Genomic DNA, 14,392 nt, shown 5'->3' on the forward strand with positions numbered 1-14,392 from the left:
CTGGAAAAATGGGGTTGATACCAGCTGTGTCACCCGCATGTTGTGAGATATGAATGGGAGGACTATCTTAGCAATCAAGAATTATGGAAATGTAAGATATTCTTAACTGATGGAAATAAATACTTCGAAGAACAAATGTGCTATAACGTAAGCTTGAATTAACTGCATCTATTAAAAGGTGTGGCATAGGGTGATAGCCCATCTGAATTTAAGCCTAGTGTTCTGGTAGGAAAAGGAACCACTCCCAGTTTTTCTGAATGTACGATCCAGGTCTACAAACATAGTCAGATACCCCGCACAAGTCATGCACATCAGGAGGGAGACCGTCTGGGAAGCAACGCCGCAGTTAGATATTTAGGTACTACAAGACTGGTTGCAGTCAGGTGAGACAGGGTTAGGGACACGTGGGGTCAGTCAGGGGCCCTGGCACGGTTGGGAGTTTGGAGCTGATGTGACCAAGATGGGGAACATGTCCAGTTCCTACTCGAGTGGACACTTTTCACCTAGAGAATCACCTCCCGCCCCTCGACACCCTTACAAAACTCTGGTCTTCAGTGGTGGGGAATTTTGATAATGTTTCCTCTCAGTCCTGCACGGCTGGGTAAGAGCTGAGCCTCGTGGCTGTGAAAGACGACAAAATGACAAGATGGAAACAACCAGAAGCAGAAGCCCACGGAGTCTGACTGTTGGCTCAGTGTCCCGCAGACGGTGCCTTTGTCCTGGTCTGTGTAGGGACCGGCGTCTGGAAGGCAGTGACACGAGGCAGGGCTGCGAGCATGATGTGGCACGTCCTCTTACGTACGTGGTTTTCCCCCCAGAGTGTTTTTTTGATGCCTTTCTGAGTGGCAGAACCTTAATGCGTAATACAGAAAAGCTGACAAGTAAATAGAGGCCTCCTGTCCACGAGACTGCACTGTCCGGGGAGCACCTGCCTGCAGACGCCGCACCGCACGGAGACCAGCAGTGTCGCGGTGGTCACGGGCGCTCCCACACCGCGCTGTCCCCCGGCCCCTGGGCTCTGAGTGTTGGCTTCGTTAGGTTTGTGATACGCAGCTCTCTGGGTGGACGCTCACAGGTGTCTCCACGTGCACTCCCGTGCGCGGGCTTGAGTTCCGTCTGTCGTTCAGTGGCTTTAAGTTCTACAAACCACAGTTGTTATGCTGGGTCTTTCCTCTGTGATTCACAGCGTCTGCAGCCTGACGGGGCTCTGCAGAGGTGGGTCGGGGTGCCGAGGGGTGACGTTTCTGTCACAGCACTCACGTGGGACAGGGACAGCTGTAGCTGGACCGCACCAACTAGTTGTATCCCTGAAGGAAACGGGTAAAGACAGCAGGAATATTTGTAAATGGTTAAATCCTGCTTGCCACCAGCCGTGACGGTTCAGTGTCAACCTGATTGGCGAACGTGCCGTTACATGGGGGGGCACATAGTGGTCAGCACGTGTGTCCTCTTCTTACTCCTATGACCTTTTAAAGCCAGTAAACAAAAGGACATTCGTTTTGTCTTCCTCCGTTAGCCAGGACACAAATTATAAAAAGAAATGCACTAGGAAACGTTAATAAATCAGGTAAATGCTAAAATTTAATAACTCTTTTCTTTCCAGTACTAAGTTTTTTTTCTTCCAAATTTAAAGTTTTTCATTAAGCATGGCCTTGAACGCTGGACAGAGTGCAGCTCTGTTTGAGTTAGAGTACCTGCAAGAAATCACTTCCTCTGTAAATCACTTGGATGATTAGAACTACGTAAGCATGGAATTTGCAGAGAAACAGCCTCTAACTGTGTGGACCGTCGCTCTGAGAGATAATGAGAAAGGGAACAGGAAGGAGAGAAACTCTGTTTTCAGTTGTTGTCCAATTTTAATTTATATATATTTACTACAAAGAGATTATTTTTAAGCATGAAGTGTGCTGGTAATTTATTACTGACTTCCCTAGAGATCTGAACAAATCTGTCAGTGTACTTGGAGCCTTGAGTTACAGAGACCTTCAGTTAGTGCATTGTTCTCAGCTTGAAAGGCGCTACTCACAGCGCACTGACCTGGCCGGTTAGGCAGATCTGTGGCGGACTTTGACAGGGATGTGCGTCTTGTGTTTCTCCTGTTTCTTCCCTCCTTGATTTCACGCTTGGGGTGGTGTTTATGTCCCCAGGGCCGTGCGCCATCCAGGACCGATGAAGGTGGCTGGGGAGTGTTTTGGACCTTGTCTGTCCCCCCCCCGGCCCTGCCTGTGGCCGGGCTGTGCGTCTGCAGGGGTCCCTGCGAGCGCTGTGCAGGTTACCTGGTTGCTTTCGCTTCCTGCCCACGTGTGGGCTTGCTGATGGTCTGTCAGGTGTGGGGGCCTGAGCCTCCCTGGGCCGGGGAGTGCCTGGCCTCCCAGACCCTTGTCATAGCAATGGGGCCGGGACGCAGTCTCTCCTCTCCTCCTGGTCCTGTCTTCCCCGACACCTGCGGCCAGGCGGACATTCCCTGTCCACTGGTCTGTGACGCTGCGTTGTTAGTGCAGCCTATGGAGACCGCGTTTTGTGATGACACGTCTGCAGGCCCGTCAGTGTGGAGTGACTGAACCTGTCAGTGAAGCAGACTGCCGTGTGACTAATACATGACAAACCTGGACAGTGTGAATCCTCTCTCTGGCTCCTGCCTGGGGTCGTGGGCGGGTGCTGGCTGTCCGGTGGCTGTTTGTGACGTGGAGGTGATAACAGTGCCAGCTCCACGGGGCCACTGTGAAGATGGAAAGGTTTGCAGACGTACGGCGCTCGCAGCGCAGCGGGCGTATGCCAAGAGCTTCCTCTTCTTACCATTGTCATCGCCGACTGTAGTGACATCCCTGAGGGACAGCAGCCAGCGTGCGTGTCAAGAATGGGAGAGCGAAAAGGCCCAGAGGTTCGGACAGAAGGAGCTTGCATTTCAAGAACGCAGTGGGAGGTGGTCCTCGAGTACTTGGTGCTTCTGTTCGCGCGGATGCGAGCAGGCTAGCTCACGCGCGTCGCGTGCGCCGGCGCACGGGCAGGTGCTCAACGGACGCCTCTAACACGTGACTTTTGAGGCCTTTGAGACTTTTCTGCGGCTGTGTTGAAGTGTGTGCTGTCATAATCATCTAATTAAAAATTAAAATTACGTTTCTGTGCTTCGTTAGTAGCTCTTCCTTCTAGCTCGCTCTTCTTACAGCATTTGCCCGCGTGGCAGAAATTCACTTTGCCGTGCGGAGTTTGGAGCACTGCACGTGTCGCGTGGTCAGGTTCTGGTGTTTTCATTCTTTGGTTGGTGAACTAAGAGTTTACAACAGTCATTTTCAGTTTGAAAGGAATGTGTGTCTTAAATCAGGTTATTGTGGGTGTTCTGCCACTTAAGATCTGCTCATCTGTTTCAGAGTATTTTTTGAGTGGCTTTTGTTGGAGATAAACGTCAGTCAATGTTAGATATGCTCTAGGTACATAGAAGGATGAGCTACCTGGCAAAATACAGCCTTCTAGAAAAACGTGTAAGAAACATAAAAGATAAGAATAAATAAGTCCCAGAAGAAATGGTGTCTGTGGTCATAAACACAAACCTTTCAGTATTAATACTAAGCAGAAAACGGAAAGAAAAACATCACTTTTTAACCTATCAAACTGGGAAAATATTCTTTCTAAAATTAACCTCTTAGATCATTTCTCCCCTCTGTGATGTTTTATGTTGAGGTTACCGCTGGACACAAGACTTGACGTTAGAATCTTTTGAACCTGCATGTTAACTTGAGGTTAACACTAGAGAAATTGTGAAGATGCTTGGGGGAGTGCTCGGGGAGATGGTAGACCGGGAGGTACTGGGCCCGCTTCTAGAGCTGCTTCTGGCCTTCCAGCTCCTCGCGGTTTACGGGAGGTCTTGTGGTGGCAGCAGAGCCACTGTCGCCCCGGATGCACGTGGGCGGCGCCTGTGCCTGCTGAGCACCTGCCGAGGGGCTCCTTCCCCAGCGAGAGGGTCGGAGGGGCGGGTTCCGGGCGGGGTGGCTCAGCCACTGGGCTGCTGCGCAGGGTGTTGGTCACGTTTCTGGGTCACTGTGCCCCTCTCAAAGGACGCGCAAGCCAGTGTTCTGGCGACAGCAGCTTTTATGGGGAAATGGTTTTCAGCTCTAAGGACTACAAGACATGGGAGTTACTTGTGTGCCTTCAATAGTGGTACATCCGCGCTGCCTGGTTCGTGTTTACCAGGCAGTCAGCTGGTTGTCGCATTCCTGCCGATCGTCGGCCGCATTCCTGTTCTTCGCTCTGGTCACGTGCGTGTTTCGGGTGGTTCTCCACTGCAGACTGTAGTCCAGGCGCTTCATTTGAGATCTTTTCGTAGTACTTTTTAGTGAAAAATTCTGAGCTCTGAGAGTTTGGAGACTGACTTTTCCTTTCCTTTCTTTCTTTTTCTTTCTTTCTTTCCTTTCTTTCCCTTTCTTTCTTTCTTTCTTGACTGTACACTAAACATTTAATGTTGTGAATCTTAATTTCCTGATCTGTAAAGTGAGAGTTGGATTAATTAATCCCTGTGGTCTTCGAATTCTGTGGGTCTGACAGAGACTTTGTCCAGTGATTTGTGCCACGGACGCGAGCCAGGTGGAAGCACTTCTCAGATATATTCTGCTTCAGGCTTCTTCCCGCGCAGGGGCTAATCTTCCCATGGAAGTTTTCATTCCAGTTCAGAACAATGTCTGTCAGTCTTTGAGGTGTGTGTATGTCTCCCACTGGAAGTGCAGATTACTTTGGTATTGGAGCTGGTGTGAGCTGGAGAGACGCTTACCTTAGAGTGACTCGAGCACACGGACTTGAAGCACGCAGGCCGTGCCGTGAGCGTCCCTGCCACTTACGGGATGGTGTTTATTTCTCGCTGCTGGAGATGGTCTACACGAAGGGCTTCGCTTTAGTAGTGGCCTTCTTTAGCCCAATACTACCCAGCTCCTCTGTTTGAAGAAGCTGCCAGGCGGTGCGAGCCAGAAACACGCAGGACAGTGGGGCGTGCAGCTCAGGGACCAGGTCCTCAAGTTGCACACAAGAAAGTGCCCTGCCCTTTGTTCTTCTGGGCAGAAGTGAATCCACGTTGGAAGAGAGAAGAGCGATGCTGTCTCTCCTCGGCAGGAAGGGAGACAGCCTGGCACCTGCGTTTCAGATGTGGTGGACGTGGTGGACGTGGTGGCCATGAGGGCTGTGAGAGCTTATTTCAGTCTCCTCGGAAACTCTCTGTGCTTCCTTCAGCGTTTTACAAATGTGCAATTTTAGGTAATTTGATACTTCAGTCAAGGTATGACTCGGTTATTTCTGGAACTACTGTGAATTTTACCTGGAACAGTTCTGAGGACTCCATGGAAGGTGCCGAGCATCGGCGCCCAAGGTGGATTGGGCCACAGGCATCAGGCACCCCGAAATCTGAGCGTTTTGGGCCTGGGGCAGTGGTCCTGCCCACTTGGCCTGCAGCCGCTGCCAGCCCGAGTCCACCCCCAGACCACGCTGCGCCGCTTCCCAAGTCGTGCACGTGCCCGCGAGAGGCCGGAGGGAGCCCTGCGTTGCGTCCTGCCCCTCCTCCTGGCTCCGGGTGTCCTCCAGTGAGGGGGTCTCTCTGCCTCCGGTCACTTGATTAAACTAGAAGCACCGTTTGATCCATAAAACACCCTGTAGTGGAAATGACCAAATCAGTGTGGTTTGAAAATGAGTCTGTTATGGTCTTTTTCTTATTTTGTTGGGTTTCCACATGTTTCGGTAGGCCTGGTGGAAGAGGCTGTCCCCGAGGTCAGAGTCATGGGGGACTGGGGGCCTCATCCTGGCCCCCCGCCCCGCCTGCCTCCCATGCCTCACACGCCGAGTGGCTGCTTGCCTTCCAGGCGAGTTCCTGCAAGAGCAAGGTAGAAAATCGTGGCAAAAGCCATGGTGCTTACGTAAAACGTCAGGTTACAGCATTTAACCTACATGGGTACTCTTACTAACCACGTGCGAAGTTAAATTGAGAAGAGTCACAATTGGAACAATTACACGTTTTCTGCAACAAGGACTGAACCCGGCCTGGAATGTATCCCAGATCTGTTGTGTTCCCAGTGAACGAGTTGTTGCAGATTTAGCCTGTGAGGTCCTTGGTGTTGAGGAGTTAAGTGTCAGCCTCTCACGTTGGTTGCAGGTTCTCAGTTGCCGTAACATTTGTCTTCAGTCTGTGGAAGCGTCTTTGGAGGGGGGCTTCGATACGGGGTCCGGGGGCCGGGGGCCTGGAGACCAGGAGCCCTCGCCCTGCTGGGTTCCCACACTGTGCAGCTGGGCCCTATCACTTGGGAGACCTGGCAAGGAAGTGAAGGGGAAGTGAGTGCGGCTGCTGGTGCAGAATGTTCCAGCGCGGCTGGAAAGTTTGAGAACGGCCCGGGCGAGAAGAACGAGACCTATTGACAGGGTTCGGCCCTGGGCAGGCCTGTTTCACATCAGCGCTCTGAGTAATCACTGCTCGCCCTCCCCCGCCGTCTCCCGCACTTTCACCTCTGCCTTTTGGTTGTGTGGTTTTGTTTTTTTTTTTTTACATTCTAGGCAACCCTGGTGGAACACAAAGCAGTTTAACTTTTTCTTCTAAGAGAAATGATAAGATGTGGTATAGTGTTGTCTGCTTCAAAGTGACACCACCACCAACAAAAACAAAGCAAAATGTACTTCCTAGAGCCATCTGAGCGTCTGTAAAATTACTGTTACTGCTGTTGTGAGGGTTTTTTCCTATTAAGCTGTGTTCTTATTGTTCGGTTTGTGAGACCACTGATTGTTCTCAGATTTCCTGTCGTCCTGTGGACCCATCTGTCTCGTCCTGGATTGTTTGGCTCTGTTGTCTGATTGACTTTGCACGTCGGATATGTAAAGCCACACAGTTGTGTGCGTATCCTCAGACTGAGGGGAAGGGGAATATGCAGACAGGTTCTCTTCATCCCCCGTGAGTCTGTAAACCAGAGTATTTATGTCCAGGAGTCAGAAGGAAATTTGCTGGAGCTTTTAATGAACCACAAACTGTGTCTCTTGCCTACTGCACCCTGTCATCCTGCCTGAGTCTCTGTGTGACTCTGGCACGGATGTAGTGAACGCTTCCTTGGCAGCCCTGCCATTTTCAGGACCCACAGGACGTCTCCAGTTCCACCTCGAAGTTAAGTAATGACAGTAATGAAGCCGCCCCTGTTTTCCTTTTCCCTGGAATATGTGGTAGGAACTTTTGAAGCTCAGAGGGGTATTTGAAGCTTTCTCACACTGAGGAAACCAAGGAAACCCAAATATTCCCAAACAGTTTCTAAAACCTTTTAAATTATTATTATTGTGGGGGAGGTAATTAGGTTTGTATGTGTGTTTGTTTTTAGAGGAGGTGCTGGGGACTGAACCCAGGGCCTTGTGCGTGCTGGGCGTGTGCTCTGCCACTTGAGCTCTGCCTTCCCCCACAACCAGTCTCTAGCGCACACACTTGTAGTAGTTGGAGCCTCTCAGTTTTATGTTAAGTCTGGAGGGGGTGGAGGGGCCCCCCAGGCAGAAGGCAGAAGGGCAGTTCCAGGGTTTACCGCAGAACACCCTCGCGGTAGCCCAGCGCATTTTCTGAGCAGGGCTGGCGATGTTTTACTGAACCTCTAGACCGTGCTCTCATTCCCTGTGCCTCTCAATAGTTTAATTAGACGACTCTCATACCTTCTTTCCGTAAAAGTGACACATGGAATGTTTCACAGAGACCTCCCCCTTGCCTAGAAATTTTTTAAGAGTTTTGAAAAATGAGATGAGCATCTCCGTGTTTAGACACCTGCATCATAATGTAGAAACTAACTGCATGGTTTAAGATACTTACTATTTTATGAAAAATAAGCACCGCCCTTTTACTGAAAGTCTGCATGTACCTGCACGCCGCACACTCAGTGATGATGTAAATCTGACCGTGTCCCCACTCTCACCCCACCCCCACCCCCACCCGAAACCCCTTCTTTGGTGACTTTCCCGAAGCCTTGCGTTAGAAGCCAGCTCCACCAGTACCCGAAGGCCGCCCCTGAGGGTGCCCCCCAACTCCCCTGCACTTGCCCTGCCCCACCAGCCCGGGGCCCCTGTCTCATCCCTCCCCCGGGACCCTTTTCACAGCACCCCCCCCCCGGTTAGTCAGGTTCCTGCTCCGTGTTCCTGCAGCCCACGGCCTTCCGCTTTGCCGCGTGCAGTGTGCAGCTTGCACAGAGCTGCCAAGGGCAAAACCTGACCCCAGACCATGTGACTCCCAAGTGCTCCCTGTTGCCTGGACCGCATCCCTGGGGTTCGCTTCTTCCTCGGGATGTGATGACGGGGACGCTGTCCTGGGCTCCGGCGGTGTGCCCGTGAAGCGGTGCCTGTGCAAGAGCTCGGGGACAGTGTCACCGTCAGTGTCTGTACTATTTTCTGTCGTCGCGTGAGCCTCCACTCGGGTCCTGGAGCCGCTGCGACGCGGGGGGCGCCGTTGTGCTGGCCTCACGGGGCTGATCTTGTCACTTTCCTTCTCTTCCCAGGATGGCTCCTACTTGGCCGAGTTCCTGCTGGAGAAGGGCTACGAGGTGAGCGCCCCGGAGCCGCCGCAGGCTGGTGGGACCGTGGACACGGCGGCCTCGCTTCCTCTGCTGCCGTCCTGCTGCGTGTGTTTTCCACCGGACGCTGATAACAAATCCCAATCAGGGGAAGAAGGTGCCTCCGGGCTTGTAACCGCGCCAGCTCATTGTGCTGTTTATCTGCGGCCGAGCGCTGGTGGCTTCCCCTGTCCCCAGCGTTTCACCGCTCTGCACGCTTCCCACACTCTCAGCTGCAGCCCGCGGTGGGGTCAGCGCGTGACGTCACATGTGGCACGCAAAAGGCCCCTCACGGGGACGTCACTTCGCTCCGAGCTTGCACGGGGCGGCAGGAGCTAGGCTGATCTTTGGCAAGCTTGAATGAAAGTTTGCTCTTTGAGATTTTTCTTTCTAGTGGGCAGCCAGGGTTTCGTGGGCCCGCCTGCGTCTGCTTGTCCTCCCCCCGCCCTCCTTCCCACACCTGTCCCGCTCTCCCTGGAGGAAGCAGGGGTTTACGTGTCAGACTGCGGGTAGCTCAGTGGTACTCCTACCTTTTCTGAGAACAGTTTTCAGATGCTCACAGCTCTGTGAGTTCACGCGGGACAGAACCGAACTGCCCAGGACCCACCGGTTCCGGGCGTGCTGATGGTAGTAATTACAGACTCCGTGTTTCCCCAGGGGCAGGTGCGCTGATTACAAACTGCGCTCTGGGCAGATGGAAAAACAACAGCAAGGAATTTGGTGTCTAAACACCCACAGGATTCGAAGGAAAGGAACCTAGCTTTCTCACTGTTGCTCAGAACCTTTTCTGTGAACTTTGACTTTTAGACTTTAGGAGGTCTTAGCAGGGATGTTTACACCTCTGTCCTTGTCCAGAGCTGTGTACATCTCGTGATGTCAAAATAAGGCGGATGTAATTATGAAAAGATACACGTGCACATGCTCGTGTGCACAGATGCCTCTGATAATTGAGTGACAAATCCATGTTCTGCAGAGCAGGGAGTTTTAGGGTATATTGTATATAGAAGAGTTGGTTTTAGGTAAAGACTGATACATATTCAGGCTGGACCAACTCGATGCATTTATAATTCTAAAAGGAGAGGTTTGTCAGAGAGACAGACTTGTTTCAGCCACTGGGATCGACTCGCTGAGGAGGGGTTAGTGATGTGGCTCTGGACCGAGTGAGCCTTGGCTCACTGGGAGGGGCTAATAATTGAGTAATCCTGACAGGGCCAGCCCCCCCACTGCCCCGCCCCAAACACGGCACTTGTCAGTTTAATGTGGAGGAGGAAAATTTTCCTCAACCCTGTCGGGGTCCCTGGCTGGGCCTGAAAATTAAATTGAAAGCATACAAATTTATTTAATAGAAGTTTTATGTGACATGGGAGTCGTCATAAGAGAATGGCTTGGGGGTTCTCAACCTTCAGTGGGCGGCGAACCCCCGGGGGCCCCAGCGAGGGCACGCAGGTGGCTGAGTCAGCAGTCTGGGAGCCGGCCCGCCTAGCAGGCCTGTCGTTGCTGCCGGGGCTCTAGGTCCTGCAGTTTGAGAACCACTGTAATGAAGGTGCAGATGAGATCATTTAATTACATGGTGAAGATGAACAACATTTCTTAAGAGACCGTGGTGTGTGGGACCTGGCTTCCGCGAGCTCTCGTGTTATTTGGAATCTAGTCTTTGTGTAAGGACTGTCACAGGCTCGGAAAGGACTGGAAAGCACATGCTTTGGGGTGGCAGAGTGTCAACCCTGGGAGAGGAGCCACAGATGCTGAAACAGGCTGCATGTGGGCTGGTTCCTCCTGGACAGGGAAGGGGCGGTCCTCAGGGGCCGGCAGCTCCGGGCCAGCCGTGCAGGATGCAGACCGGGTGTCCGGACCCGACGGGAAAGCGGCAGTCGTGGGGGGGGGGGGAAGCGGGTTGAGGACAGAGGCGGGCAGCTGGGGAGAGAGGAGGGGCAGCTCTGGCCCCAGACGGCCTCTGTGTGGAGGTGGCAGAGCACGTGAGACACGTTCCTTTCCTTCTCTAACTAGAAAACTGGTAAGGGTCTAAGAAGCTGGCCCGCGCTGGAGCAGCGCTAGACGCTTGAGTGTGGCTTGAGAAGGAGGTCAGGTACCGATAGGTCTGCTGGCTGTGATCAGTTGCCTTGTGTGACCCTCACACATTAGATTTCTGGGGCTGGGAGGCCTGGTCACCTAACGTGGCCACTGAAGTCCACACGTGGGATCGTGCCCTGAACAGATGACTTCATGTGGGAAAGAAGGGTTGTTTCATCGCTGGTCCGCTTGGCACTGAGAAGAGACTGTTGAAAGCTTTTAAAGCTGTGGTTTTCAGAGCAGCTCTGTTCTTGAGTTGCTCACAATTAGACATGACGGAAGGCACCGAAAGCCTGGGGCTCAGCCACGTTCATTATTTATAGAGTATCTCACAGGTGTCATCTCACGGTGAGGAAGACTGAGAATTCTCAGGTTTCATAGAAAATCATCCTTTAAAACCTCTACACGTTTGCGTGAACACACTGTTGAAGTGCGGAGGCGAATGCTCCTGACACGCTGCCTGCCAGCTCGGAGCCAGGCTGGTGCGCCGGGCCGTCCAGCTCGCTGTGGTGAGGAGGCCCTTGGGCTCGGTGTGTCCTCCTCCCCTGGCCCTTGTGGGCTCTGGGCCTCCCTGAGACGTGGGTGGTGGGCGTGGCCGCTCCCACGGTGCCCTGAGCGCAGGGGGACACACAGGAACCTTGGTCTAGACAGTGTGGTGCAGGAGTGGCTGGCGGCCCTGCGCCTGGAGCCGGCGAGCCCAGGGGTGCTGATGGTGGAAGCGGCCCAGTGTGTCAGGGACAGGCGGGCGTGTGGCACTGCCTCGGTCCCAGTCCTGTGCTGGGACCTCTGGTCATCAGGGAAAAAGGAAACCTGCAAAGTGAGGCTCCTGTGGAGCTCATTCTGGTTTCAGGTGCCTTCCGAAAATCCGCGTTAGCAGAGACGCCAGCAACATGCTTCTGTCCTCATTTTGTACAAAATACAGAGAGAAACCAGGAAATGAAAGACAAGGTTAGACCCTTGAAAAGCTAAAATGTATCTGGGAGTACCTGAAAAATCTGTATTAAATACTTGGTAACAAGTACAACACAGTGTATCAGAAATTAGAACAGAGGAGAGGTAAATTGTGGGTTTCCCTCCCAGGAAAGGACCTGAAGCCAGGGAATGTCGGGAGGACAGGAAAGAAGGGTTTTGGGGACTGTGCTGGTGCTGCCTCTGGGAGACCGTGTGTCGGAACCGGGGTTCCTGCGCACCCCGTCTTACTGTGAGAACACGTGACCAGCTTTTTCCAAGTTGTTGGGTATCCTAGAAGCCTTAGTTAAAGAAAAAAGGCAAAGCTTTTGTGGCTTCCACTCAGCCCATGCTGAGTGTCGGCATGAGGGGCCACGTCCCCGGGTACCACGACCACGTGCGAGGGGCGTGGTCTCAGGCAGCAGTAGGCATGTGGTTGTGAAGATTAGGTGAGCTGACGTGTGTGGAGTGCAGTGTGTGTCACGGTCACTGCCACGGACATGCCAGCGATCAAGGTGACCTTCTCAGAAGGCAGGTGGCGGTAGCATCCCGGGAGGCATCCTTGCCCCCAGGAGAAACCTAGACACTGAAGAGCTTAAAATCCAGTGGCAGCCATTTTCTGTTTCCTTGACTGTGACCAGCCAGTGTGTTCGTCGGCCCGTCAGCGTGTCTCTGTTCTGCTGCCTAATCTGACTCTAGGGTTTGAAGCCGGTCCAGCTTTGTTCTGACATTGAGAGAGCTTGAAATTTCCTTTCCTCACTTAGTTAAATGGGACATGAGGTTTGTTTGTCAAAGGTACTTCCCTTTAAGACTTCAGTTTTTCAGGATTCTATTTTGTTTTGGAACTGCTACAATTTAATAATGATTTTGACTAGGTTTATGGGGAGCAAATTAACTCATTTATTTTTGCACTTTGGTTTTCTAACTCATTTCTTTTTCTCCAAAAATCCTTATGAAAACAAACAACCCCCCCATCCCTCCTGTAAAGAAAAAGCCTCTAACCTCAAATTCCTAACTAGATCATCCAGTGTGCACACATTTCGGCTCGTCTTAGTGTTTGTTCTCGCCTGCCTCAGAAGTAGACAGACCCAGCCTCCATTGGCTCTTAGAATAATGCTTGCTGTCATGGGTTAAGCATTTGGCAGATGTCTCTTTCCCTGTGCACACATACCAAAAGTTGGGAGTGAGGGGAAATTAAAACGCAGGTTTTGTTTTTTTTTTTGGTATTAAAAAAAAAAAAAGACCCCAAAGCTAGTGCCTAATGGTTTTGGTTTTAATTGTGACAGTAGTGTCCTGAGTTATTTGTTTGAACCGCCTTTGTGTAACTGTGATTTTCCTACTGGATCCATCAATACCACTGAATGATTTAATCAGACCTTTATGTAAAATGTATACGTATATAGCATTTCTCTTTGGTTTGTGCTGCTGGAGTACGTGACTTACCAAGAAACCAGCAATCAAGAGAAAAAACAGACTAAACCAGATTACTTATTTTATTATCTGTTTTTAGAACATATAAATCCCTCTCTGTCCAATTAATTAGCAGCCTACATCTGAGAAATCTGTTTTAGAAATGACTTTGGTGCTAAACACCAGTTTTGACATGTAGAAGTATATACGTGAACTTGAATTTTATTAAACAAAATTTATTAAGTTTATAGAGTAGTTCAGCTTTACAATTAAGTAACAACTTGAAAAATTGGAGACCGTGAATCTGAGTAAATTTTAAGCTTAATGTAAATGTTACTTTCTTTACTTCTAAATTGAGTAACAGATATGTTTACCCGAATCTCAATTTAAATGTTTCCTAGATTTTACGTTTTGCCCTCCAGAGTGTCAACCAAGTTTGTGATGCTCCCATCTCGAAATGTTGTCACGTTGCCCAGATTTCCCTGGTCTTTTCTTTTGGAAAATGATGTGGACGAATGCTTTTCTCTTTGGCTGAAGCCACCAGCCAACAGCATGATTAATTGTGGGTGTGTCCTTTGTAGAAGTCAGTTTCTCACTCTGCTGTGTAGAATGACGGTGACATTTCTTTCTATTCGAAAGAGAGTCTTAAGTGCTTATAATTTCCCCCCGTATTTGGAATATTTGAGTCATGCCAAGGATTAATTTTTTGTTTGAAACAGACAGAAAACGATTGCGTTAAAATACAGAAGTGTATTCAGCTGCAAAGAAACTACCCAATGTTGGAAGGGACACTTCTAAAATAAGAGAAGGATTAAAACTGCCAGCAGTGGAGGTGGCGCTCGGGCAGCTGCTGACCGCGCTGGTGTCGGCGTCGTGGCACAGAGGCAGCAGTCTTGACACGGAAGGGAGTGAGGGCGGGTCCTGGACAGTGCCTCTAACGTGTCCGACGCAGAACTGCCTTTTCTTCGGTACCAGGCGGGTGTGTGTTCTTGTTCCGATGACTTTTTCACTCACACACATCATGGGTAAGCCAAAGATCAGAATTTTTCGAACTTCCCTCTTCAGCTGAGTTTCCTCCATGGCTTCAACCTGGGAGCACAGCAGCCTCGTCCCTAACCATGGCTGTCGCCCTTCCTTGGCTTCTCCACACGCCTGCGCTGCGGCAGCTGTGCCTGCTGGCACCGTGGGCCCGCGCTGTGTGCAGGGCGGGTGTGAGATGCAGGGCCCGGGCCCTGGGGGGCGGCGCATCGGCCCCCCCCTCCGCCCCGAGCTCCGAGTGAGAGGCCGGCCAGGGCTGTTGGCCCGATCTGGCCTCACGTGGTCCGTCTGCGGTTTCAAATGGAAGAGAGATTTTTGTCAGCAGCAGGACCGTAAATGTGTATGTGTTTGGAAAGGAGACCTTTCAGTATCTACAACCAAGCACTCACTGT

General features: G+C 51.4%; 1 protein-coding gene across 6 annotated transcripts in view; it reads left to right on the forward strand.

The window, feature by feature from the left end:
• Positions 1-14,392, forward strand: part of GMDS (GDP-mannose 4,6-dehydratase) — a 449,816-nt gene that overhangs the window by 92,470 nt on the left and 342,954 nt on the right. For all 6 annotated transcript variants that reach the window (XM_072945793.1, XM_072945790.1, XM_072945787.1 and 3 more), the window contains exon 2: positions 8,481-8,525. In XM_072945793.1, coding sequence (XP_072801894.1) covers positions 8,481-8,525 — 45 coding nt within the window. The remainder of the gene's footprint in view (positions 1-8,480; positions 8,526-14,392) is intronic.

Source organism: Vicugna pacos, chromosome 20, assembly GCF_048564905.1.
Source record: "Vicugna pacos chromosome 20, VicPac4, whole genome shotgun sequence".
NCBI classification, from domain to species: Eukaryota; Metazoa; Chordata; class Mammalia; order Artiodactyla; family Camelidae; genus Vicugna; species Vicugna pacos.